The 26,718-nt window shown below is 44.4% G+C and overlaps 1 protein-coding gene and 1 long non-coding RNA gene across 2 annotated transcripts in view; one reads left to right on the top strand and one right to left on the bottom strand.

Annotated features, from left to right (window-relative positions):
* PCCA (propionyl-CoA carboxylase subunit alpha) overlaps nucleotides 1-26,718 on the bottom strand; it is a 926,251-nt gene that overhangs the window by 541,828 nt on the left and 357,705 nt on the right. The window contains exons 10-11 of the mRNA XM_075336705.1: nucleotides 13,977-14,079; nucleotides 6,916-7,010 (exon numbers count right to left, since the gene is read on the bottom strand). Of these exons, the coding sequence (XP_075192820.1) occupies nucleotides 6,916-7,010; nucleotides 13,977-14,079 (198 nt within the window). The remainder of the gene's footprint in view (nucleotides 1-6,915; nucleotides 7,011-13,976; nucleotides 14,080-26,718) is intronic.
* The window catches only part of LOC142291851 (uncharacterized), a 62,298-nt gene continuing 41,798 nt past the window's right edge, over nucleotides 6,219-26,718 (top strand). The window contains exon 1 of the long non-coding RNA XR_012750546.1: nucleotides 6,219-6,252. This is a non-coding gene — a long non-coding RNA (uncharacterized LOC142291851). The remainder of the gene's footprint in view (nucleotides 6,253-26,718) is intronic.

Raw genomic sequence — 26,718 nt, 5'->3', positions numbered from 1 at the left:
GGTCCTTTTCACACACTGCGGTTTTTGTCACAGTTTTTTTAAATCTGCATCAAAATATGCATGCCTCTCCTTAAAGGGAACCTGTCACCAGATTTGGGGCCTATAAGCTGCAGCGACCACTACTGGGCTCTTATATACAGCATTCTAACATGCTGCGCAATTCATTGACTTTCTTGATGGCCCAAAAAATATTGCGGTAAAAACTGCACTAAAACGGCATCAAAATAGTATCAAAACTGCATCCGATTTTGATGCAATTTTTTGTAACAGCATGCACATCTGCTGCATAAAATTTCTGCTCCAAATCTGCAGCCTGTGCACATAGCCTTATAATTTCAGAGTTTTTCTTTTGGCTGATATGAGACATAACTCCATTTAATTCACCCTATAGCAGTTGCATACATAGAAACCATGGGACCCCATAGCAAAACTCCTTATTGGGCACCCCTTCTATACACACCCTCCATATTATAACAGGAAAACTGTAATCAGGGCTGCAGTCAGGGCATTACTGGTGTATGGGGCCCGGGAACAGAGGGGGCCTGCCAACCCCCAGCTGGATCAGTGCCTGAAATGCATTGCAGCACAGAGACTGGTCCGGTCCCTGCGCAGCAATATATGATGCCGGCCAAAGAGTGTCAGGTAGCTGATGTTGACGGTACTGTGACTGGGGGCAGCACATGACAGTGACATCAAGCGACATGGCGCACACTAACATGCCAGCTGCTGGCCACTGCATGCTAGCTATAAAAGAGGATGTCGCAGGCAGACGGTGGGAGCAAGAGGGAAGGAGAGTAGAATGTTGGTTTTTTTATGCATTAGAGACATAACAGGAACTATATACACCAGGGATGGATCCAGGATGAGGATATATAACAGGATAAGGCTGAGGATGAAGACATATATATCAGGAAGTGCACAGGATGGAGATACACAGCTCTGGCAAAAATTAAGAGACCACTTCCAAATTTTCAGTTTTTCTGATTTTTCTCTTTATAGGTATATCTTTGAGTAAAATATAAATTGTTCTTTTATTCAATAAACTGCTGACAACATGTCTCCAAATTTCCAAGCAAAAAAAATTTTGTATTTATTTTTTGAAAATGACAAATGGTCAAAATAACAAAAAATGCATTGCTGGAAAAACCAGTCCTCAGAGTTGGGGAACATTGCATGAGAAGAAGGAAGCAACTGTTTTTCCAGGATAACCTTGTATGCAGCTTGATTTATACGTCCTTCGCAAAGATTAACCTGCCTAATACTAGCCTTGCTGAAGCATCCCCAGATCATCATCAATCCTCCACCAAATTTCACAGTGGGTTCAAGAAACTGTGGCTTTGACGCCTCTCCAGGTCTCCATCTAACCATTAGATGACCAGGTGTTGGGCAAAGCTGAAAACTAAGTAATGAAAATTCAACAAACATCTTTGCGAAGGACGTACGACTCAAGCCGCATACAAGGTTATCCTGCAAAAACAGTTGCTTTCTTCTGCTCAGGCAATGCTCCCCAACTCTGTGGACTGGTTTTCCAGCAGGATAATGCGCCATGCCACACAGCTAGGTCAATCAATGTGTGGATGAAGGACCACCACATCAAAACCCTGTCATGGCTAGCCCAATCTACAGACCTGTACCATATTGAAAACTTCTGGAATGTAAGCAAGAGAAAGATGGATAGTGACAAGCCATCAAACAAAGAAGAACTGCTTACATTTTTGCACCAGGAGTGGCATAAAGTCACCCAAAAGCAGTGTGAAAGACTGGTGGAAAACATGCCAAGACACATGAAAGCTGTGATTAAAAATCATGGGTATTCTACAAAATATTGATTTCTGGATTTCTGAACTCTTCCCAAGTTAAAACATTAGTGTTGTTGTTTCTAAATGATTATGAACTTTTTTTTCTTTAGATTATTTGAGGAGTCTGAAAGCAATGCATTTTTTGTTATTTTGACCATTTCTCATTTTCAAAAAAATAAATACAATTTTTTTTTGCTTGGAAAGTCGGAGAAATGTTGTCAGTATTTTATAGAATAAAAGAAAAAATACATTTTACTGAAAGATATACCTATAAAGAGAAAAATCAGAAAAACTGAAAATTTGGAAGTGGTGTCTTAATTTTTGCCAGAGCTGTATATACCATGATGGACCCAGAATGAGGAAATATATACCAGGATGGGACAAGGATAAGGACCATATATTATATACCAGGATGAGGGCCATATATACCAGGATGGTCCCTGTGTGACCCGGCTCATGTGATCTGTGCATGTGTGATTTATCTGAGGAAGGAGATGTGTTCTCCGAAACGTATAATAATAAAATCACGATTTAACTATTACTACTGACCCACTTCATACTTGAATTTTGACACTGATCTCTTCATGGTGCCTGCTGCAGCCACAACTTACACGCTTTTTATAGCAGTTGTGACTATTTTCACAACTACATCAGGGGAGCACATCTGACATTACTTACCATCATTCTGATACTATTACCCTATTAGCGCCTTTTGTCTTTTCAGTTTTCCATAATGACATGTGTCGCAGAAGAAGACAAGAAAGGCAGTGCTAGAAACTGGCAATAAGTATTTTAATACAAGGACTTTATATTACTTATATTTAGAAAGGTTTAAAAGATACACATTTTGTCAACCTCCCAACAACATTTTTGTCTTCTAAACCTTTCTAAATATGACTAATATAATGCCCTTGTATTAAAATATCAATTGCCATTTTGACCAGTTTCTACCACTGCCTTTCTTGTCTTCTTCTGGGACATGAGAACTCCTTTCCTTTGCTGGGTCACACAAGGACTAAAGTTGAGCGGGAAGGCAATAATCCGGGGCCGGCGGGTCGTTAACAGACTTAAAAAAAAGTCCGATCCGCTCCGAAATCCGGTGCCCATATAAGTCAATGGGGACCGGAATCCGGAGGGTTATAACGTTTGTGGAGGGGCTAGGGGGCTGGGAACGAGCGCGGCATACTCACCGAGGCGCTGTCATGGCGACACACTCATTCCGGGTCACGCTGTTACCTTGCGGAGCCGACAATTCAATATTCATGGTTTTCCCCGCCCACCGGCGTGTGTTGGTTGCAGATAGACACGCCCCCATCCTGAGTGGCAGCATGTCAGCTAACTGCAACCAATCACAGGCGCCAGGACGGCCGGTGGGCGGGGAAAGCAGTGCACTGTCGGTCACGGTGGTAAACACACTCGGCAGCACAGTTATAGCGCTTGGCTGCAGCCCCAGCCGTCGCGCAGTATCTGTGCTGTTTATCCAGTGCCCGGAGTCACACGAGCGAGGCTGCCGGGTGCTGCCAGAGCCCCTCGCACCTGTGATTCCAGTGAAAGTAAAAAAACAAAAAAAAACGATGTGCGGTCCCCCTACTCTTCACATCCAGCCAAGATAACGCCGGCCGGGGGCTGGTATATCCTCAGCCCGCAGCCGTCCGGTATGTCGCATCTGTTAGATGCGACATACCGGTGCGATATCGGCTTTTCCCGCTGGCGTGATGCGGTGCCAGTCGGGGTAATAGCAGGGGTTAGCAGGGGCACATAGCTGCTGCTAAACCGTAGGTTTGTGTGATGGTACAGGCGTTTATCAGATACCTGCATCACATAAACCTGTAAGTGACAGTAAATAAACACAGACACACAGAAAAATTCTTTATTTGAAATAAAATACAAAACACTCCTCCTTCACCACTTTATTAACCCCGAAACACCCTGCAGTTCCGACGTAATCCACAGGAGAAGTCTCACGCCGCTTCAGCTCTGCTACATGTTAGAGCGAGCAGCCATAGAGCACGACCGCCCGCTCTGAGTGCAGCGTAGTACTGACCGCGATAAGCGATGACTGCACGGCAGACACTGTCACAGGCTGGGGGGCGGGTCAACCAGGAACCAATCACAGCTAAGAGGATGGGCGGTGGGCGGGGAAAACACGGAAAGCTGTGTGACAGCACAGGAAGTGAAAGCGCGACCCAGAAGCAAGTGTGCCGCCATGACAGAGTCTGGTAAGTATGAAACGCTATTTATTTATTGTTTTTTTTTTTTTCATTTTTTATTAAATGCCGGTTCCGGATCGTGCAGTCCGGGAATAGTGCTGAAACCGCGTGGATCCGGACATTTACAGCCCGGGCCCGCTCATCGCTAACAAGGACCCTTGTGTGGGGTGGAGCTACTTCCATCAATGTAAGCTTAAGGAGCCTCAGAACAAGAACCCATAGGTTTACACTGTGAAAACAACCTCAGATGCACACAAAACCCCACCTCCATGATCTGAAGAGTATGATTTGAAGTCACGTGACAAGAAGAGGCCCTTAGTGGCACTGGATTGGACATAGGGAAGATGGCAAACGGTAAGTAGTTTAATACATCTACACTATATTAAAAGATATATTTAAAAAGATTTAGAGGACAAAATATTGATCACTACACGCACTATATGATCTATTGTAGATCATTCAGTCTGCATGGCTAACTGCAGTCTGCTTGTCTAAACAGGCTATTAAGCGATCAGCAAATCTGTAAATATTCACAAATGTCATATAATGCTGCAAATCAGTTAACGTAAACCCATCTTAAGAAGGGGTTTGCTTAGGTGTTTTTCTACTAAAAGCAGGGGTGGGGAACCTCCGGCCCACTGGCCGCATGCGACCCGCCATGACCTTTTATGCGGCCCCCGGGCAGATTCCCGTGGGAGGCAGTGCTTGTGCTGTCACCGCAGTTTTGCAGACCGCTGGCACTTTAAATCCACAAATCGCTGCTTGTGCACACCAATGTGTTCTCCCATTGGCCAGTGCGAACGTGATCAGGGTCCCACAGCTACCTCACAGCTTTCAGCAGTGTGTGTCCGCCCCCTGCTCCCTGGAGCTCTGTGCACGCCTTCTCCTTCTGATGCTGTGTGTCCGCCCCCTGGCCTCCGGAGCTCTGTGCCCACCTTCCCCTTCCGATGCTGTGTGTCCGGCGCCTGCACTCCGGTGCTGTGAGTGCGATGCTGCTGTGAGTCCAGCGCCGGCTCTATGCTGCCATGTGCCCTGTCCAGTGCTTTGTGCCTCCCCACCCCAGTTCTGTAAACCCTCTCCCCTAGAGTTGCATGAAACCCTCAGCGCAGTGTGCCCCCCAATGTCCTGTGTGCAGCCCCCCAGTCCTATCTGCAGCCCATCCCCCAGTCCTGTGTGCAGCCCATCCCCCAGTCCTGTGTGCAGCCCATCCCCCAGTCCTGTGTGCAGCCCATCCCCCCGTCCTGTGCGCAGCGCATACCCCAATTCTGTGTGCAGCCCAGTAGCATGAAACCCTCAGTGCAGTACACCCCTCCTGTGCTGTGCGTGCCCCCAGCCCCTCCTGTGCTGTGCGTGCCCCCAGCCCCTCCTGTGCTGTGCGTGCCCCCAGCCCCTCCTGTGCTGTGCGTGCCCCCAGCCCCTCTTGTGATGTGCATGCCCCCAGCCCCTCCTGTGCTGTGCGTGCCCCCGCCCCTCTTGTGATGTGCGTGCCCCCAGCCCCTCTTGTGATGTGCCTGCCCCCAGCCCCTCAAGTAATGTGCTTGCCCCCAGGGTCTCCAGTGATGTGCCTGCCCCCAGCGTCTCCAATGATGTGCCTGCCCCCAGCGTCTCCAGTGATGTGCGTACCCCCAGCGTCTCCAGTGATGTGCGTACCCCCAGCGTCTCCAGTGATGTGCATGCCCCCAGCGTCTCCAGTGATGTGCATGCCCCCAGCATCTCCAGTGATGTGCATGTCCCCAGCGTCTCCAGTGATGTGCATGCCCCCAGCATCTCCAATCTGATTTATATGCCCCCAGCATCTCCAATATGATGTGTAAGTCACATGAGACGCAGGGGGCATACACATAACATTGGAGATGCTGGGGGCATATACATCAGATTGGAGATGCTGGGGGCATTTACATGTCCCCAGCCTCTTGTGTAATGTATGTGCCCCCAGTGTCCCCTGTGATGTATATACAGCAGTCCCAGCGTCTCCTATGTGATGTATATGCCCCCATTGTCTCATGTGATGTATACACAGCAGTCCCAGTGTCTCCTATGCGATATATGTACCTTCAGCGTCTCCTGTGATGTATATACAGGGTCTGTTATGTATACGATTTACCAATCTTATTATCACAAAGAGCTGACTATGCTCCAGACAGAGACAAACCTGAAAAACCAGTTGCGAGAAGAAACATGATTAGTATCACCAAACATCACAGCCGCACCAAAGAGAAGCCGCTCCGGCCATCATAGTAGGGGTGAGTTAATTGTTTCACCAAATATAGCAGGGTCATTTAAACATTGATAATTTTGTGCAGCCCCTGAAGGTTGGTAGAAAATTCCAAATGGCCCCCTGTACTAAAGGAATGAAAGAATGAACACTTTACTTCAACCTCTGCACCTAATCAGGCCATTAGTCAATTCTGACATTCATTTGCATATGTATCAGAGAGCTTTATTGAATATTTAGTTGTGGTCAATATGTTAAGACATTTGCCTGTCAATAAAAGAATATGCAGCATGTAAGAACTCTGGTAATCTTGTACTTAAAGCCACAAATTTTGGGGTGTCTTGATTTTTTTTTTTATGCTTGGATGTAAAATGCATGAAGAAGCCTATGATTGTAAACCAAATTTTCACAAATGTGCCTAATGTCTACTTTTAGTAAATATAGGATTCTTATTATTACTTTAATAAATTCGATTTTGCGTATATCAAAAAGGGTGTAGAATATTCTGACATCAGTATCAACCCCCCCCCCCCCCCCCCCCCAAACATTCAGATCTTCAAGACAGGTGAATGAATGCAAACATCAGCTTCGATCTAAGAGTAAAAAAGCAAGTGCTGTGCAGACAGCAGCATTTCTGCAGGAAGGCATCACACGGACATGCAGCACAAGACAAGGTGAATCTACATCTCACCTAGGTGCCTCCTCAACTACTTTCTGGTTCCGTCTTTGAATGGAGCATTCTCTTTCATTAAGCCACAGTGCATTGTCATGTTTATCTGCTAGTACCTGCAAACAAAAAAAATAGGGAAACCTCATTTTTAGATTATATGATTTGATCAATGTACTTCTATATAGATAAATGTACAACGTGCATAATACAATCCATATACAATGAAAGACTTGAAAGGTTGCATAGTAAGGATGACACAAAAAAAAAAAGACAAAGCTACTGACTAAAACCGTCAAAACTCTTCTCTGTGTGCTATTTGTTGGCAGTCCAGACTTGAATCTGACACAAGCAGGTTATAAAGGGACATTCATTCTCCTTTACATTCATAGCTCGGAACGTTTAGGTGGTCACTGCTCATTTTAGATTGTGTATAACAATTCCAAAGAAAATTTTATTTCCTAATCCGTCCTAATTATCTTTGGAAATTTAAAAAAGGTTTTCCCATGAACGAAGTTAATTCCAAAGTTAATTTTAATCAATAGATCTTGGCATTATATTTATACAATTGGATGTGTTTTTAAAAAAATGTTCCTGTGCTGAGATAATCTTATAAATGTGTCCCTGCTATGTACTGTGTAATGGCCGTGCCTGACCGTACAGGAACATGGTCTGATCAAACCACATCTTCTGGGCAAGGGAGGACGCAAAAGAGAATTTACAAATAACACAGCATGGGATCACGGCTGATTCTTTTTGTGAGGTAAAGCATTTCCCTGCCTGTTTTCCTTTACCTCATAGAAAGAATAATTTGCGACCCCAATCTGTAATGTGTGTATACGTTATTACTTCCTCCCCTGCCCAGGAGATGTGGTAAGATCAAACAGTGTTCCGTAGACTGTCAGAAACATAGAAAAGACACATTTCTAAGATAATATCAGCACATGAACAGTTTTTTAAACACATCCAATTGTATAAATTAATTATTATTATAAGATCAATTGATTAAAATCAACTTTAAAATGAATGTTGCTCGTAAGAAAAAACCCTTTAAGTCTATAAGATTCCTAACAAAGCTCCATAGACTGAGAAAGTGACTTCCAGTGCTCATAAACCCGTGTGACCTGGCTATTCTGTTTTCAGGTCATGTGTTCCAGAATAGTACTGGAGCAGTGTTGGAAAACAGGGGTGATGATAATCAGTACGTGTTACACAACACTATATAATTTTGACTGATTACGTTATGCATAAAAATGTTTATGCGACTTTAAATAAGATGCCAAAAATGTATTCCTATCATTCTCAAAGGTGGATATGCTACCTTTTTCATTAATGCTATTGTCACAAGGCTTATAGTGCAGGTCCCAAACACGTGGTCCGCAGGCCGCATGCGGCCCATCTGGCTGCTTCGTGCGGCCCCCAGGCCTGTCTCCCTGTTGACTATCGCAGCCAGTTCAGGGGCCGCCCGAAGCCACTGTCTGCACTTTATGTCAGATGAATATTTTGCCAGCGCTGTGCTCTCAGAGTCCAGTGCTCTGTGCACAACTATTCCTCTAATGGAAACTGCCTGACCTCAGCTGCTTACCTCCGATTGGTGGACGGCTACGGCTGTGTTGGAAACGTTGTGCACAGAGAGCTTGACTCTGCGCGCGCAGCGCCGGCAAAACAATCATCTGACATAAAGTGCTGCCAGTGGATACTGCCCCTGCATCAGCCGCTATAGTCAACGGGGGCACGGGGTCAGCAGACAGCAAGAAGCAGAGATGAAGCAGCCGAGGGAACAGGGCACAGGTGAGTGTGAATGGTTTTTGTTTTGTGTGTGCGTGTGCGCGTGTGTGTGTGTGTGTGTGTGTGTGTGTGTGTGTGTGTGTGTGTGTGTGTGTATGTGAAGAACGGCACAGTAATCCCTTAGCGAGCCATGACGTTGATATACCTTGCCGTTGGTTTCTGGGCTTATATGCATTGGCCAATACATAAACTAAATATCTCTTTTGCAGTAATGCAGTGGCATATTTTCCCTTGTACATTTTTGGCTTTTCAGTGTGCAGCTGTATGCATTTTATAGTTACTATGTTTTTTCGGCCAGCACCTGTTCACATTCGTTGGATGTGCGGGTCAGGTTTTTGGATATTTGTAGTACCGTATATACTGGCGTATAAGACGACTTTTTACCCCCTTAAAATAATGGCTACAGTGCGGGGTCGTCTTATACGCCGGATATACGGGGGGGGGGGGGTGTGTATATATATATGTACACTGCAGCGTCCAGGGGAGGTGGGGGCAGCAGCTCTGGAGCACAGGGGAACGCTGCGGGCTGCAGCCTTTGATCTCCTGCACCCGCTCATATAATATGCACAGCCGCTGTCCATCTCCAATGGTGCTGAAATCGCACGCAGTGAGGGGCTGGGGCAGCGGTGCATATTATATGAGCCTGCGTCCCAGTGTGATCGCACATGCCCCCCCTGTGTTAGATTTGGCCCCCAGGCTGCTGCTCATTCTAAAATAAAAAAGCTTTACTTACCCCTGCAGCGTTTCTCCCCGTGTCCCTGCTTCCACTGTGATCAGGCAGGCAGAGAGCTCAGGCTGCTGTGCCGATCACATGACCGCACTGAGAACCAGGAAGTGGAAGAACAGAAGCACGGAGCCAGACAGGAGGGAGCTCAGCGCTGGAGGAGATAAGGAAAGAGGGTTTTATTTTACTTTGGGCAGCAGCCTAGGGGCCATATCTGACACAGGGGGACTTGTGCGATCTATAGGGGCCATGGGCAGCACTATGGGGGAGATATCTAACACAGGGGGACTTGTGCGATCTATAGGGACCATGGGCAGCACTATGGCGGCGATATATAACACAGGGGGACTTGTGCGATCTATATAGGAGCCATGGGCAGCACTATGGGGGCGATATCTAACACAGGGTGACTTGTGCGATCTATAGGGACCATGGGCAGCACTATGGGGGCGATATATAACACAGGGGGACTTGTGCGATCTATATAGGAGCCATGGGCAGCACTATGGGGGCGATATCTAACACAGGGGGACTTGTGCGATCTATAGGGGCCATGGGCAGCAGCATGGGGTCGTTATCTAACACGGGAACGTGTGCAATCCATAGGGGACCATAGGCAGCACAGGGGAACGTGTGCCATCACAAGGGGGCTATATTCAATATAAGGGGGCCATATCCAGATTAAGGGGGCTAATTTTAGGATGGGGGGCTATGAGGGACATATACCCTATATGATTTGTTAGAGGGACACTGGCATTATAAGATGGACCCCATTTAACATTAAAAAAAAAAAATTCTCTTTTCCTTCACCAAATTTGGGGGTGCGTCTTATAATCAGGTGCGTCTTATAAAGCGAAAAATACGGTATATATCATACAGCAGGGGTCGGGAACCTATGGCTCGCGAGCCAGATATGGCTCTTTTGATGGCCGTATCTGGCTCGCAGACAGGGCTCCTACCTGTCTATGGGCAAATGCCGGGGCCCTGGAGAGCCGGGGGGGGCCCACTCGGCCTCGTCAGTTCTCCTGTCCCTTGGCCGGGGCCCACTCGCCTTTATAGTTCTGCTGCCCCCGGCCGAGTTCCGGGGACCGCAGTCCTCGGCAGCAATCTGCAGCGCCGTCACTTTAAGGCGCGCAGACATCCTGTTTTGAATTTCATCTGTTGGCGGAGCTACCGCCTTCTCAGTCCCACAGATGAAGGAGGCGAGCTTCTGTCCGGCGCTGTGTGGGCCCCCTCTCCACCGTGACCTAATCGGGTAAATGCCCTCCCCGCCTCCCCATTATGGGCCCCGGTGAGCTGCTTCTAATCCCCCAGATGTATGCCCTGCCAATCCCCCCCCGCCGATGCCGCGGGTGCTGTACCCGCCGAGCCGCGGGTGCAGGCCCCACAGAGCAGCAGAGTTGTGTGTATTTGTCTGTATGTAGCAGAGTTGTATGTGTTTGTCTGTATGTATCAGAGTTGTATGTGTTTGTCTGTATGTAGCAGAGTTGTGTGTGTTTGTCTGTATGTAGCAGAGTTGTGTGTGTTTGTCTGTATGTAGCAGAGTTGTGTGTGTTTGTCTGTATGTAGCAGAGTTGTGTGTGTTTGTCTGTATGTAGCAGAGTTGTATGTGTTTGTCTGTATGTAGCAGAGTTGTGTGTGTTTGTCTGTATGTAGCAGAGTTGTGTGTGTTTGTCTGTATGTAGCAGAGTTGTGTGTGTTTGTCTGTTTGTAGCAGAGTTGTGTGTGTTTGTCTGTATGTAGCAGAGTTGTGTGTGTTTGTCTGTATGTAGCAGAGTTGTGTGTGTTTGTCTGTATGTAGCAGAGTTGTGTGTGTTTGTCTGTATGTAGCAGAGTTGTGTGTGTTTGTCTGTATGTAGCAGAGTTGTGTGTGTTTGTCAGTATGTAGCAGAGTTGTATGTGTTTGTCAGTATGTAGCAGAGTTGTATGTGTTTGTCTGTATGTAGCAGAGTTGTATGTGTTTGTCTGTATGTAGCAGAGTTGTATGTGTTTGTCTGTATGTAGCAGAGTTGTGTGTGTTTGTCTGTATGTAGCAGAGTTGTGTGTGTTTGTCTGTTTGTAGCAGAGTTGTGTGTGTCTGTTTGTAGCAGAGTGTAGTACCATTGTTTCAGTCCAGTTGTGGCTTTATACAGCAGGGAGGAGCATTCCTTGCTGTACTAAGTGAACATTGGAGCGATTGATCTGTCAATGGCCCTTTAAAAACATATTGTACGGCTCTCGCGGAATTAAAATTAACATGTTGCAATCAAAGCAGACTTTTTTTCATTTGGGAGCAGGGTAGTCTTATACAGTGAGTATATCCCAAATTCTATATTTTTAGGGCAGAAGTTGGGGGTCGTCTTATACGCCCAGTCGTCTTATACGCCGGCATATACAGTAAGTCTCTTTCTGCCTGAGCACTCCGCCCTAAGACTTGGCTGTGTTCATAGCCATTATAGCAGGAGCCTAGCTGCTCATACATGGAGGTTTGTAGTCCAAATAGTGGCATTTTGACCAGACACGGATGTTTTTAACCTATATAGTGGCATTTAAGTTAGGTTCCCGGATTACAGAGATATACCTTGCCGTTGGTTTCCGGGCTTACATACATTGGCCAATACATAAACTAAATATCTCTTTTGCAGTAATGCAGTGCCATATTTTCCCTTATACATTTTTGGCTTTTCAGTGTGCAGCTGTATCCATTTTATAGTTACTATGTTTTTTCGGCTAGCACCTATTCACAATTGTTACATGTGCGGGTCAGTTTTTTGGATATTTGCAAAAAATAAGCCGTCACTGAGCCATAGAGCCAGAAAAATGAGAATGCTATGGGTTTCGGAAAATGGCGCAAAACAAGAGGCACTTTTTTTTTTTTTTTTACAAACTTGTGATTTTTTTTAACCCCCTTAGTTACAAGTAAACCTATTCATGTTTGGTGTCTCCAAACTTGAACCGACCTGAGACATCACCGCAACATCAGTTTTACCATATAGTGAACATGGTGAATAAAATGTCCCAAAAAACTATTGTGCGACCATACTTTTTTTGCTGTTTTCCAGTACACTGTATGGTAAAACTTATGGTTTCATTTAAAACTACAACTCTTCCCGCAAAAAAACAAGCCCTCATATGGTAAGGTTGACAGAAAAATAAAAAAGTTATGGCTCTCGGAAGAAAGAGAGGAATAAAAAAAAACGGAAAAACGCAAAACACCTGCGGGGACATAACTACAAGCAGAGGACCAGGAAAGGGCACATTACTACAAGAAGAGGACCTGCATGGGCAGATTGGTAAAAGGAGACAGTGATGGGACACAATACTACAGGATGGGCACATTACTATAGGATAGGGACAAGGTGGGCTCATTACTATGGGATGGGGACATTACTATAGGATAGGCTCTTTAATATAGAATGGGAACATTACTATAGGATGGGCATAGTACTACAGGATAGGGACATTACTACAAGGGGACAAAGATGGGGAACATTACTATAAGATGGGGACAAGGATGGAAACATTACTATAGGATGGGGACATTACTATAGGATGGGGACAAGGATGGCCACATTACTAGAGGATGGGGACATTACTATAGAATGGGGATATTACTATAGGATGGGGACAAGGTGGGCACATTACTATAGGATGGGGACATGGATGGACACAATACTATAGGATGGGGACATTACTATAGGATGGGGACAAGGTGGCCACATTACTGTAGAATGGGGACATTACTATAGGATGGACACAGTACTACAGGATAGGGACATTACTACAAGGGGACAAGGATGGGGAACATTACTATAAGATGGGGACAAGAATGGAAGCATTACTACAGGATGGGGACATTACTATAGGATGGGGACAAGGATGGACATATTACTACAGGATGGGGACAAGGCTGGGGACATTACTATAAGAAGGGGACATTACTATAAAATGAGAACATTACTATAGGATGGGGACAAGACTAGGGACATTATTATAGGATAGGGACAAAGATGAGGCACATTACTACAAGATGGGGACAAAGATGGGGAACATTACTATAGGAAGGGGACAAGGATGGGCACATTACTGTAGGATGGGGCACAATACTACAAGGGAACAAGGATGGGCACATTACAACAAGAAGGGGAACATTACTAAAAGATGATGGCCAAAATTACTATATGGTGCTAATTGTAACACTATTAGTTACAAGAAAGGGATAAAATGTTAAAAAAAAAAGAAAAGTTAAAAATAAGGAATGACATTTTTTTACCATCAAAAAGGTTTGTTTTTGTTTTTTTATATTGAAACAAAGAACGTGCATGTTTGTTATAATAAACAAGTGAAAAATGTTCAAAACCAGTAATCCAAAGGTGTGTAAAATAATATGGTACCAATAAAAATGCCACTTTGTCCTGCAAAGAATGCGGCCACCCAGATTATTTTTTTCCTCTGTGCGGCCCATACACCCAGCCGAGTTTGAGACCCCAGGCTTATAGTGTGAGCACTTCTCATTTGAGGGTCAAAAACTTTTACAAAGCCAACTTAAGAAAGTTATGGTGGTCAATCCTTGATAGCTAGTATAAAAACTTACTTGGATTTCTATATGCCGTGGGTTGTCAATGAATTTTTCTATTAGCAGGCGATCATCTCCAAAGCTTGACACTGCCTCTTGTGTTGAAAACCTAAAGCCATCCCTAAATGTGGTAAAGGAAAAACACATTAAGAAAAAAAGTATAATCACCTATTTATAAACTTTTGACTATTACATTATGCTTTTTAAAAATCTACAGTTGTGGACTTCCTGTTCCGGTCCTGGCTGAGGAGGCAGCATAGAGGAGAAGCTCCCGACACCCCTCTGAGAAACCGACGATAAACAGCATACCCGGGCAAGTGAGCGAGCAGAGAGCAGCACGTCTGGTAGCAGGAAGCACACAGCTATGGAGCGGTACTTACTGAGGAGTGCTGGTGGTGGTGAGGGGACCTGCAGGAGTGGAGATCCTGACTGCCGGCGGGGAGAAGAGGAGACTGTCATGGCACCAACAAGCCTGATGGAGGAGGAGCCAGAGTCCCCAGTGCAAGATGTGGTAATGGAAGCCAGGAGAGGGAGAAGTGAAGGAGATGAGAGCGGGGGGTCGGGGGAGGATGGAGCAGGAGAGAAATCGCTGCAGGGGATTGCAGAGGGAGAAACACAATGGATAGAGGAAGGGGACATGGAGGAACAAGAAAGAGAGGAGGAGGAGGAGTGCAGCAAGCAAAGAGGGCTCAGAGACGCAGGAGACCGGACTGATCACTTAGACATGCAATATAAGGTGTCTAATCATGATAAATGCCAGCAGAAGCTGCATGTCAGAAACAGTAACATTCCTTCTAAAGCAAACAAGAAACTGCCGGCCACACCATTATCTAAATACTGTAAACAAATGGGGGAGGGTGGAAAATCCCCAGCTCAGAATAAGAGAACTAAGAAACCAGCACCACCTGCAGGCCAAGACAAGCATGCACAAGAGCTCAATGTTGATTATAAAAAATTGGCTGCCGAAGTGACATCACAGCTATCAAAAGAGATTAAAGTGGCCATGGAAACAGCCATACAAACATCCCTAGCAGCTATGCAAAAGCAGATTAGTGGACATGCATCTAGACTGGCAGAAACAGAGCAGAGAATATCTGACTCAGAGGAGAAAATAATGGCTATGCAAGAGCAAATAGCAGCTCTAGTGAAATCTAACGATTATTTGAGAGATAAAGCGGAAGACTTAGAGAACCGATCGAGGCGAAATAATCTGCGCATTGTGGGGCTGCCAGAATCGGTATCTTTGGGACAGTTGGATAACATATGTGAACAGGAGTTACCTCAGGCCCTGGGCATTAAGGCTAAATTCAGAGTGGAAAGAGCGCACAGAGTGGGACCACTGAGACAACAAGAAGCGAATAGGGGAGAGGATCCAAACCCAAACAAGAAAGCCCCGCTGAGGGCTAGACAAGTGATAGTCAAATATCTTGATTATAAACATAAAGAGGAAATACTGAGGGCCTTTAGAGACAGACAGCGACCATTGCATTACCAAGGCAACAGACTGCTAATTTTCGGCGATTATTCAGCAGAAGTCTCCAGAAAGAGAAAAGAATTCAGCAAAGTATGTTCATTCCTGTATAACAAAAAAGTCAAGTGCCAACTGCTATACCCTGCCACACTGAAAGTCAGAAATCTTAATGGCTCGTTTGCATATTACAAAGACTTTAAAGAAGCAGAGCTTACTCTCATGGCAGAACAAGATAAGAATCAGGCTGATGGACAAAAAAGAGGAAACAATGGAGAAGGGACCAGCAGAGGAGGATCTCCAAGAGGCCCAGGGAAAGACTCGAGAAGCTTTGAGGAGCAATCGCGGGTGGAGAGTAGAGAGGAAAGGAGATTGAACCCAAAACAACAAAATAATCCTCGCTCGGAACACAGAGACTAACTGTTGGAAATGGTTCATGATAACTGAACTGAACTAGATATTGCTGGTCCTGTTCTCGCACTCTCTCACTCTCTTGATTTCACTCTCTCATGTTCAGTTTTGCTTTCACGCTTGCTATCAGTTTCACTTTCAGTCTTACTCCTAACGTTCAGTCTCACACTCTCACACTCACTCTCACACTTTTTTTTTTTTCTCCCTCCCTCACATATTCAGTCTCATTTTCAGTTTCACGCTTACTTTCAGTTTCACACTCACTCTCATACTCAGTTTCATTTTCAGTCTCACGCTCACTTTCAGTACCTCACGCGCTCTGTCTCACTCTTTTTCTCTCGCATATTCAGTCTCACGCTTACTTTCAGTTCCACTTCCAGATTCACTTTCATTCTTACTTTCACTCGCCTTTGTCCAGGAACGACTTCCAGGCGTAAATGAAGTGGATCTGTCTGCTCTGAGTGCGGGGATGACCACCAGAAAATAGAGCTAAGTTGGACTTGAAGTCCTTATAGAGTTTTTGTCATACTGTACTATTTTTGCCATTATTTAAGGCTTGTTCATGTGACTCATGTGAATCCGGGGCTAGAACGTATACTCTAAGGGGGGTGACTAGGGAGCTCAACAGTTTGGCTAGGAAAAGGGGAAGTCATCAGCATGGCGAAAAGAGCCAAAAATTTCCCAGAAGGGAAAACGTGTTCTACAGTTACTTGTTTATTGTTATATTTGTTATACATACAAGGTGGGGAAAAGATATATCAAGCCTGGGGGGCAAATTCTATACCTGGTAATAATTGTCTCGTCTCTTGTGAGTTCAGGGCCCACAGGGGAGGAAGTAGTAAGAGCAAAATACAAAGGCAAATATGGTACAAATAACTACATGGAATGTGAAAGGCTTGAGATCTCCTAACAAACGAGCAATGATACTAAGACATCTGAAAAGACTAAAAACAGATATTGCATTATTACAGGAAACGCATTTGAGGAAGGAGGACTTTTTCCGCATGAAGAAATACTGGGTGGGTACTGTATATGGGGCAGAGGCACAAGGTAGGATAGCGGGGACAATGATTCTAATACATAAACAGCTCAGCCATGAAGTAGTGACACACGAGGCAGACGACCAGGGACGGTGGCAGCATTTAACAATCATTAGTCCAGCGGGTAAATTAAGTATCTATAATGTTTACGGTCCAAACTCCCAACAGAGCATATTTCATGATGGCATAAAGGCCAGCATACTAGCAGATGGGGAGACCAACATCATAGTAGGAGGTGATTTTAACACAGTTCCAGACTCAGCTGAAGACAGGAGGAGGGGGAAGGAGAGGACAGGGGATGTGGACAGAAGGCCGGACCATAGGGATGTGACATTAGAAGACGTGGGTTTGAAGGACATCTGGAGATTAGCTCACCCGCATGATAGAGAATATACACACTTCTCGCATCCTCATGATAGCTGGTCGCGTATTGATCAATTTTGGATTTCTCAAGGCCTAGTTAATCGGGCACAAGAATGTGTGATAGAAAACATGGTGATATCTGATCATAGTCCGTTGAGATTGGGTATCAGAGAGCAGTTCAAGAGAGGTACAGATATCATATGGAGATTTCCATCATTTCTTCTCAGACAAGATAATTTCCACAGGGTATTACGAGAGTGGTGGGGAGAATTCACAGAGGAAAACAAGGAACACAAAGGGAACCCAGTGCTATACTGGGAAACGGCAAAAGCGGTCTTGAGGGGTCGCCTGATTGGATATGCGGCCATGATCAAAAGGAAGACCAATGAGAATTATAATGCCCAGAGTGAAGCAGTGCGGGTAGCATACACAAAGTATTTGGCTAATAGATCTCCCACGACGAAAGACAGATGGTTGGAGGCAAAAAGGGGGTTCGACGAATGGGCAAAAAAAAAGGAACAATTATTTTGGTCGCACAGGGAAGCAGAGCTACATAGATTTGGCAACAAGGCGGGGAGGATGCTGGCAAATTTGGCAAGGGGTAGCAGGAAAATGACAGTGATTTCCAAACTAAAAAGAAAGGGGGGGGAGGTGACCACAGATCCTAAGGAAATTAATAAATTGCTGGGACATTTTTATAGAAAACTATATGGGCCAGGAAACAATGACATGACTGACGAGGCAGAGTGGTTAAGACAAGCGCACTTGCCTAGCGTAACAGAGGAAGATCTGAGTGACCTAAATGCAGATATCACAGTTGAGGAGGTGACTAGAACAATCGGGGAGCTTAACACCAACAAGGCACCAGGCCCCGACGGTTTTAACAGCGAGTTTTATAAGGCTATGAGGGATCTGATCTCGCCAGATTTAACTGCGGTATTTAATGCATTTTTGGAAGGAGAGGAAATTCCTAAAAATTCAAACGTAGCATATATCAAATTACTCCCTAAGGGAACTAAAGACCTGGATGATCCCTCTAGTTATAGACCCATATCACTTATAAACCAGGATTTAAAAATAATATCTAAGATTATGGCTAATAGATTGGCCATGATTCTTCCAGGGATCATTACAGAGCATCAGGTAGGGTTTATTAAAGGGAGAAATGCTGTCACTAATATCCGGAAGACAATACTAGTGGTGGATGCGGTGAGATTGGAACAGCCAGAGAGGGGGGCAAGACCCGCTCTAGTTACACTCGACGCAGAAAAAGCGTTTGACAATGTAAATTGGAGCTGGCTGGACAAAGTACTAGAGGCCACAGGGATTGTAGGCAAAATGAGGCTTTACATTAGGAATCTTTACGCTAACTCGGGAGCTAGGGTACACACTCCAGGTTTTTTATCAGACGTGTTCCCTTTGATGAAGGGAACAAGACAAGGCTGCCCGCTATCTCCCCTCCTATTCGACTTGGCCATTGAACCATTGTCAAGAATATTGCAGGGCCCGAATAGTTTTAAAGGGATTAAGGTAAGGGGAACTGAAATAAAGACAGCACTTTTTGCCGATGATGTCATACTATATATGGGGGACCCTAGCGTGGATTTGCCACAGACTCTAGCCCTAATTGAAAAATTTGGATTAGTCTCAGGATTCAAATTGAATAAAAAAAAAGTGTGAGATCCTGTTCCTAAAAGGGGGGAATGTAAGGGATGGTTGTATATGTGGCATTCCTATAGCACAGACATCACTTAAATATCTGGGAATTCATATAGGAAGAACGGTGGAATCAATTTACGAGATGAATTATGGCCCACTAATTAGGAAAATTATAGCACAACTAAAGGGTTGGAAGGGTCTGCCTCTACCACTACTGGCAAGGTGCCACCTGATAAAAATGATGAGCTTTCCTAGACTGTTGTACCCATTCCAGACGATCCCGATATTGCTAAAACTGAGGGACGTAAATAGGCTCAACTCAGCGTATGCGGATTTTATATGGCGGGGAAGGAAACCTAGAATAAAGTTACGAACATTGATGAAGTCAACGGAGGAAGGAGGTCTTAGTTTCCCGGATGTTCGGGGTTATAACCTGGTGTGTATAATGAGACATGTGTTTGATTGGTTGAGAGGAACAAGCAGGCACTCAGACTATGGCATGGAAGCCAAGTATGCATCACCGTGGGATTTGGCGTCCATTTTACACTCCCCATTGTCCAGGGCGGATGGGCATATAAGGAACTCAATCTTATTCCGAGACACTATGCTAACATGGAAACTGGTAAGAAAAAAATTGGGACTGTCATGGAAAGTATCTAAGTACTTAAATCCCTGGGCATCTCCGAACTTTCCCATGGGACGGGAAAATAAGCTATTTACTAGATGGAAAGAGAAGGGCGTCGAGAGAATGAAGGATGTCATGAATGTGGAGGAGAGAAGGTGGCTGACAGGACGGGAAGTGCTTGACAAGTATGAACTTAATAGCTCACATATCATCCAGTATGAACAACTGAAGCATGGAGTATTTGTAGATTTGGGGGAGCTTGGAAAGGAATTGAATAAGAGTTTGATTGATGAGCTTATGGAAAGTGATGTAGCAAGTGTAAATGTTTCCAAAATTTACCGAACATTTCGGGGAATGCTTATATCTGGGGAGGATAGCCGTACTCTAACAGCGTGGGGGAAACAATTGAAAGGGCAGGAAGTTGTAGAGGATATATTGAAGGGATGGGTACAGATGCGGAAACATGTTACCAATGAGAGATGGAGAGACACCCAATTTAGAATTTTACACAGGGCTATTATGGGCTTCAACATTCCGGGAAGAGATATGCGGTGTCCTAAATGTCAAAGAGAAAAAACAGATATGCTACATGGACTATGGGAGTGTAAGGAAATTCACAGGTTCTGGAATCAAGTTAGATTATTTGTCCAGGCAACATGGGGAATTTCTGGAAATCTAGAGCTAATGGTGTGGATTTTCCATTCCTTTGAGGGAGGAGTAAGAGGGGGATCGGACATGCCGGGAAAGAAGAAATATACAATAGTACATGACATAGCCATGATAGCCAAACGGTCCATATTAAAGCATTGGATACAAAGGGAGGGACCATCCATAAAAGAGGTCATCGGGGAATTACATAATTTATTGAGGCTGGAGAAAGTGGAAGCGGAAACGGACAAAGACAGGTTGACACCCAAGTTCTTTGGGAAATGGAGAAATTTCATTGAAAGTCAATTTACTCAGGGAGAAATAAATAATCTGATGACACCTTTTATACAATCGGAATGGTACCTTCTGAATGATATCCAGGACAAACTGGGTAAATTGAAAATCACGGAGGTGTGGGTTCCGGAGGAAAGGGAGACGAGACGCTAAGGTAGCCACAAGACGTGCCAGAAAATTTGGAAGCATTCGGGGTTGGCTTAGGGGCTTAATGACTCTAATTGACTTGTATCGCGTCTGTTATTTCTTAGTACTTTTGCCTTGGTTTAATAGAGACCATATCAATCAGATAATCAGTTTAAAATATCAAGTTGGGGCATTGCACCCTATTATGTCACATATTGTCAGACAAATGTTTTTCCTTGCGTAACCTTGAATATCTTGTTATGTTTATAAAAAATTGGAAAATTAATAAAAAGTTTTGGAAAAAAAAAAAAAAAAAATCTACAGTTGTATCACCTGCCATTACGAAAAGCACTATTAAATGATTAAAAAGTATGTTTAGGTTTGCCTAATTAACTACATGCACGGATTTTGAAAAACTGTCTCATAGCAAGACATACTTAAAATAACTAGATATATTATACTCCCCTGGGAACTATCTTGTCACCACAGCCTGCCGCTCTGCTCAGCCAGTCAGTCTATGTGAGCTGTCCTGCAGTGATGATGTGTTGAACAAAATGCACATGACTGCTGAAACCAATCTCTGTCCTCCGCATTGATGGTAGTACAATCAACATGAGACAGATGAAACCAGTGATTGGCTGTATCAGTCATATGCATACGTCTGACATGTCATCAAGGTAGGACGATTCTGAACCACCAGAATGGAAGCATTACAGCAGCAGTGGATATGAGCAGATGGGCATTTCATTGCTTCCTTACATTCTTTGCATCTTGGCATTTTTACCAAATTTTTTAAATCACCTTAAATGTGTTTCTACAATTTTATTAATACTTGATACTTTTTTTACATGCCTTATTCTACTACAGGTTGTGTCATGCTTTTTTTTTATAAAGCTGTATAATAAAGAGGAAGATTGTGCCCAAAAGCTACAGGATGCTTTTCCATAAGGATCAATAACAGCAACTGTCCAGTAAAAGTGGGGGCTAGACTGTCAGAAGACTAAAATCTAAGAAGTCAGAGACTAGCAAGGATATAAGGTCTACACCTATAGGAGTTTTATTCTGTCAATACTAAACTGAAAATGTACATTATACAACAGGTTAATAGGCTTATCTTTTACTGTAGCATCTCAAGCAAGTTGATAAGACAAAGAGGCTCTTACTCAATCCCAACCAAAACACTACTTAGAAAAATACCCCTCATACAAAAGCCTTCAAAATGGAATTACTTCATACCTCAATACAACAACATATGAGTAAAAGGCCTTCTTGTTCACATTGGAAAAGGCAATTATAATACCACATTTCGATAGGTCTAAACTTTTCCCCAAGTGGTTTACCAGTGCTTTTATCATAGAAAGAAGTCATCAGACCGCATCTTAGCGGTTTCTGCACTGAAGCATATTCCTATTGATAACCCACAAAGGGATTCCTGATTTTTCAAAATCAATCTGCCTAATTAGTTAATCTTTCAATCAGGTAGAGATATTATCACAAGGCCTTATTAGTACCAACTATTTGCTGGACACATTAAAAGTATAAATATTGTATTATCCCAGATTTTATGAATGACAGTTTTAAACCCTGTTTTTATTTAGTAGCCAGCAAAGAGGCACAGAGAGGTATATGTACCGTATTTTTCGCTTTATAAGATGCACCTGACTATGAGACGCACCCCCAAATTTGGTGAAAGAAAAGAGATTTTTTTTTCTAATGTTAAATGGGGTCCATCTTATAATGCCAGCGTCTGTCTAACAAATCATATAGGGTATATATCCCTCATAGCCCCCATCCTAAAATTAGCCCCCCTTAATCTGGATATGGCCCCCTTATATTGAATATAGCCCCCTTGTGCTGGGACACGTCCCCCTGTGCTGCCCATGGCCCCTATAGATGGCACACCTCCCCTGTGTTTGATATGGCCCCGATGTGTGCTGCCCATGGCCCCTATAGATGGTACACCTCCCCTGTGTTTGATATGGCCCCCATGTGTGCTGCCCATGGCCCCTATACATGGCACACCTCCCCTGTGTTAGATATGCCCCCCATGTGTGCTGCCCATGGCCACTATAGATGGCACATCTACCCTGTGTTTGATATGGCCCCCATACTGCTGCCCATGGCCCCTATAGATGGCACATCTCCCCTGTTAGATATGGCCCCCATACAGCTGCCCATGGCCCCTATAGATGGCACATCTCCCCTGTGTTAGATATGCCCCCATGCTGCTGCCCATAATAAAATAAAACACTCTTTCCTTACCTTCTCAGCGCTGTCCCTCCTCGCAGTTGAGCTCCGGCCTCCTACACTTCCTGGTCCTTGCTGCCGGTCATGTGATCAGCACGGCAGAGTGATATCATCTCTGTGAGCCTTATCACAGACAACAGCATCAGGAGACCGAGATCAGCGCTGGAGGAGGTGAGTAAAGCTTTTTTTATTTTACTATGGGCAGCAGAACGGGGGCCATATCTAACACAGGGGGGGATCATGTGCGATCAAAGGAGGGCACAGGCAGATATAATATGCCCCGCTGCCCCAGCCCCTCAGCGTGATGCAGTTTCAGCACCACACTGCTGGACAGCGGGTGTGCACATTATATGAGCGGGAGCAGGAGATCTAACGCTGCCGTTCGCAGCTGTCACCTGCCCCCAGCACCGCTCAAGAGCGGACCCTGCAGTGTATTTGTATATATATATATATATATATATATATATATATATATATATATATATATATATATATATATATATATATATATATATATTATATATATTCGGTTTATAAGACATACCCCCTACTTTCCCCCAAAATTTGGGGGAACAAAAGTGCATCTTTTTAAGCGAAAAATACGGTAATTAAAAGATGCACTGCTTCACAGCAACTGAAAAAATATTTAGGTTAAGCTCATACAATCACAGAATTAAGGATAAAAGGTAAATATCATCACAGACTATATGGTTGTTCTAAAACAAGAATGCCGCGGAGACACCATCACATGTTTCTCAACGCTGGCAGGAAACTAGCCAAGTCTTTCACCAGGAAGGAGCAACCACGGGAAGGGCAGTCTCCAGTCAAGGAAACCGCCTATACCAAAACATGGTATCCATCCACAGACAGCTGTTTCGGGGTATTTGCCCCTCACCAGTGTGGAGTAGAAAACTGGCTAGTGGGAGCAATGCCTAGTAGAAGTGGTAGAAGGCCAGGGGGCCTTGTTCTAGTGCATATTGCTAATCCCTGCCATAGATAAAGAGATCTTTAGAAAAAGTATTTCTAAAGATCTTTTATCATATGCTAATGAGCGAGGGGACTAGTCCCCTTGGCGTTAGGTCCCCTGGCTAGTCGGCCCCATTAGCATGTTAACAAGCACTTGTGGGCGTGCTAACATGCTAATGAATATGCAGCGGATGATCTCATTCACCTCTCCGCTGCCATCGCCGCCCGACGCTGGATTTCGGCTCAGTGAGCATGACCCCGGCGTTTTGGTCATGCGCACTACTTCAGTTTGAAGCCAGGATGTGTACACCCGCCTTCATAGTGTGCATGACCGGAACTTTTTTTTCCACTAATATGGGGCAATTACCATCTGCCTCATGGGTCATTTACTTTCCTCTGGATTAACATAATAAAGTAAACATTGAATTTGATGGACGCGTGTCTTCTGTCAACCTTTAACTCTCAAGTGTTTGTTTTTTCTTATACTACTGGATAGGTATCCGTAATGCATGTTCCCTGTGTGTATTCAAAAACATTCCGCTTGACATTATATGCTGTTTGTGGCATGGCTCCAGTCTTTCTGCACAAAATGACTAGAGTTGTGACTGGCTGGATTACTCCAGAATTTGGTGGAGGAACCGGAAGTCATATATCAATGTAAGTCTGTGAGACTCATAATGATGCACTCAGACTCACATTAAAGGAGTTATCCGGCTTATTTCGTCTTTTGTTTTTGGTCATTTCACTATTGGCTACATTGAGGCAGGTAAGTAGATAGCGATTACCTACCTGCCCTGCTGTCAGCCCCTATCGCCCGCCTCAGAGCGGTCATGTGACTTCTCCTGCCGTGATTTTGCTGCATCCTTTGACGTCACGTTGACAGGGGCAGGAGCTTGTTGATGGGCATCACAACCAACGACATGTTACTGTCTTGCTGGGCAGGTACCGTGCTTGTAATCCCTGCCCCCCTTCCTCGCACCCTCCCACACATTCCATAGTGCAGTGGTGTCAAAGACGCTGCCCCTGATGCTGCTTGCAGCGCACAGGCCTGCGGCCTCTTTGCTGATCGCTGCCTGTGCTAGGGCTGCGCAGTCAGGGCTTTATATCAGAGGACAGATCCTGGGCACTGCGCAGGACCAAGCTCTGTATACAGCTACTACAATGATCAGCCGCCGGCCAATCAGAGGCCAGCAGCAGATCACTGGAGAAGCTGCATAGAGAGCTCGCCCCTGCGCAGCGCCCGGGAATCTGTCCTCTGATATAAAGCACTATCAGCTGTCATCAAAGGGGCTACGGCCGTAAGAAGCAAACAGGCTACCGAGGGAACAAGGACAGCTGAGAAGGATTTGTCTTTTTTTTTGGCACAAGGATGGGGCACATTATTACATTATATGCGCTCATATTGTCCTCTGCTAGAGGTCTGTGCTGGGTAGACTACTGACAGCCAATGAGTGTGCAGAGGGCTGGACAGTGAGGCCGGGCAGTGACAGCTCTGACTGAGGTTTAACATAGGAAGATTTCATGTTTGATTGAGCTGCAAGTAAATAAAGTGTCTACAGAGAAAGGGATCATTCAAGAGGAACAAAAGTCAGAAACAAAAAATAAATAATGTAGGGATGTTTTATATGACAATACAGCACAGATTAGCTTAAAACAAATTTTTTAGAGCTTATGTTGGACAACTTCTTTAAGGGTTGGTTGACACTAGTGTTGATTCTCTCATGCGAGAGAATCGGATCGATTATGTAAATGACACTCATCTCAAATTCTGCTCAGCATTTATGCCGAGTGTCATTCACTGTGCTCCGATTGTCTTACATGTGAGAATCGTCGCACAGGTCAAGAGAACATGGATAACTTCATTTCTCAATTTTCTCCACTGTCTGTGTTGGCATATATCGAACTGCACTTGGATGTCATTAGAGTGCAGTCTGATGTTTTGCACCCACTGAATGACTTGAATGGGTGTGCACCATATGATATATGCTGCCAATAACAGCAAACAGTACATTTTTTTTGTCATGCTGAATCAGCATGGGAAATACAACGCTAGCGGGCACTGCTCCATACTATAACATTGGAGAGAGTGCTATCTGATAAAATATAAGATAGCACTATCTGGATCTATAAGTCAATGTGAGCAAACCCTAACAAGAGATAGTGACTATTAGGACTGACTTCTGAGGAGTCAGAGCTGAGGCCACAAGATAGTGTGGAGGGACTAGAGCGTTGTAGGAACAGTAGAAAATGGCCACCGGTAAATATTTTACTACACACATGGATCATACATTACTAATACCAATCTGGTGGTGAAATAATAATAATAATAATAATAATAATAATAATAATAATAATAATAATAAAAAACAAAACACGAGTTTTGGGTTTTTTTTTTTTAATTACCAGAAGACTACAAGAGGGGTTCCACCTATTCTTGTTCTCAGTTAACAGTCCAATGTGAAAAGCAATTTTTTTTTTTTAGCAACTTTTACTTAGTATCTGTGCCAAAGCTTTTCCACAGAAATCACACCAAGACAGTATGCAAAGATCCAGGGGATCCTACTCTACCCCGCCCCCCTCCCCCATCTGCTTTTCTGTGTGGGGCTTCTCCCAAAAGTCACCTTCTGGAGACCTGCTCTTCCATAGCTTCTTCCTAAACCTGGTGCTAATGCACCAAGCTGAAAGACAGCCGTGAGCCACACATCACAGGCCTGCGAGCCACAGGGTGGGGACCTCTACCTTAGAGTATCAGGTTGGTTTCATAACAGATATAAGGCAGTAATAAAGTGTCATCATAGTTGAGTTTTAGGAAATCTAAATTTTGCAGAATGTGTCCAAAAACGGTTTAATAGAAAGAGTTTTAGAGTACATACACATCAACCCCTTACAAACATCTGTCTGGGAACAAAAAAA

Source organism: Anomaloglossus baeobatrachus, chromosome 2 (genome assembly GCF_048569485.1).
Source record: "Anomaloglossus baeobatrachus isolate aAnoBae1 chromosome 2, aAnoBae1.hap1, whole genome shotgun sequence".
Lineage (NCBI taxonomy): Eukaryota > Metazoa > Chordata > Amphibia > Anura > Aromobatidae > Anomaloglossus > Anomaloglossus baeobatrachus.
The sequence above is the reverse complement of the archived record's forward strand: the minus strand, read 5'-3'. Positions and strand labels throughout refer to the sequence as shown.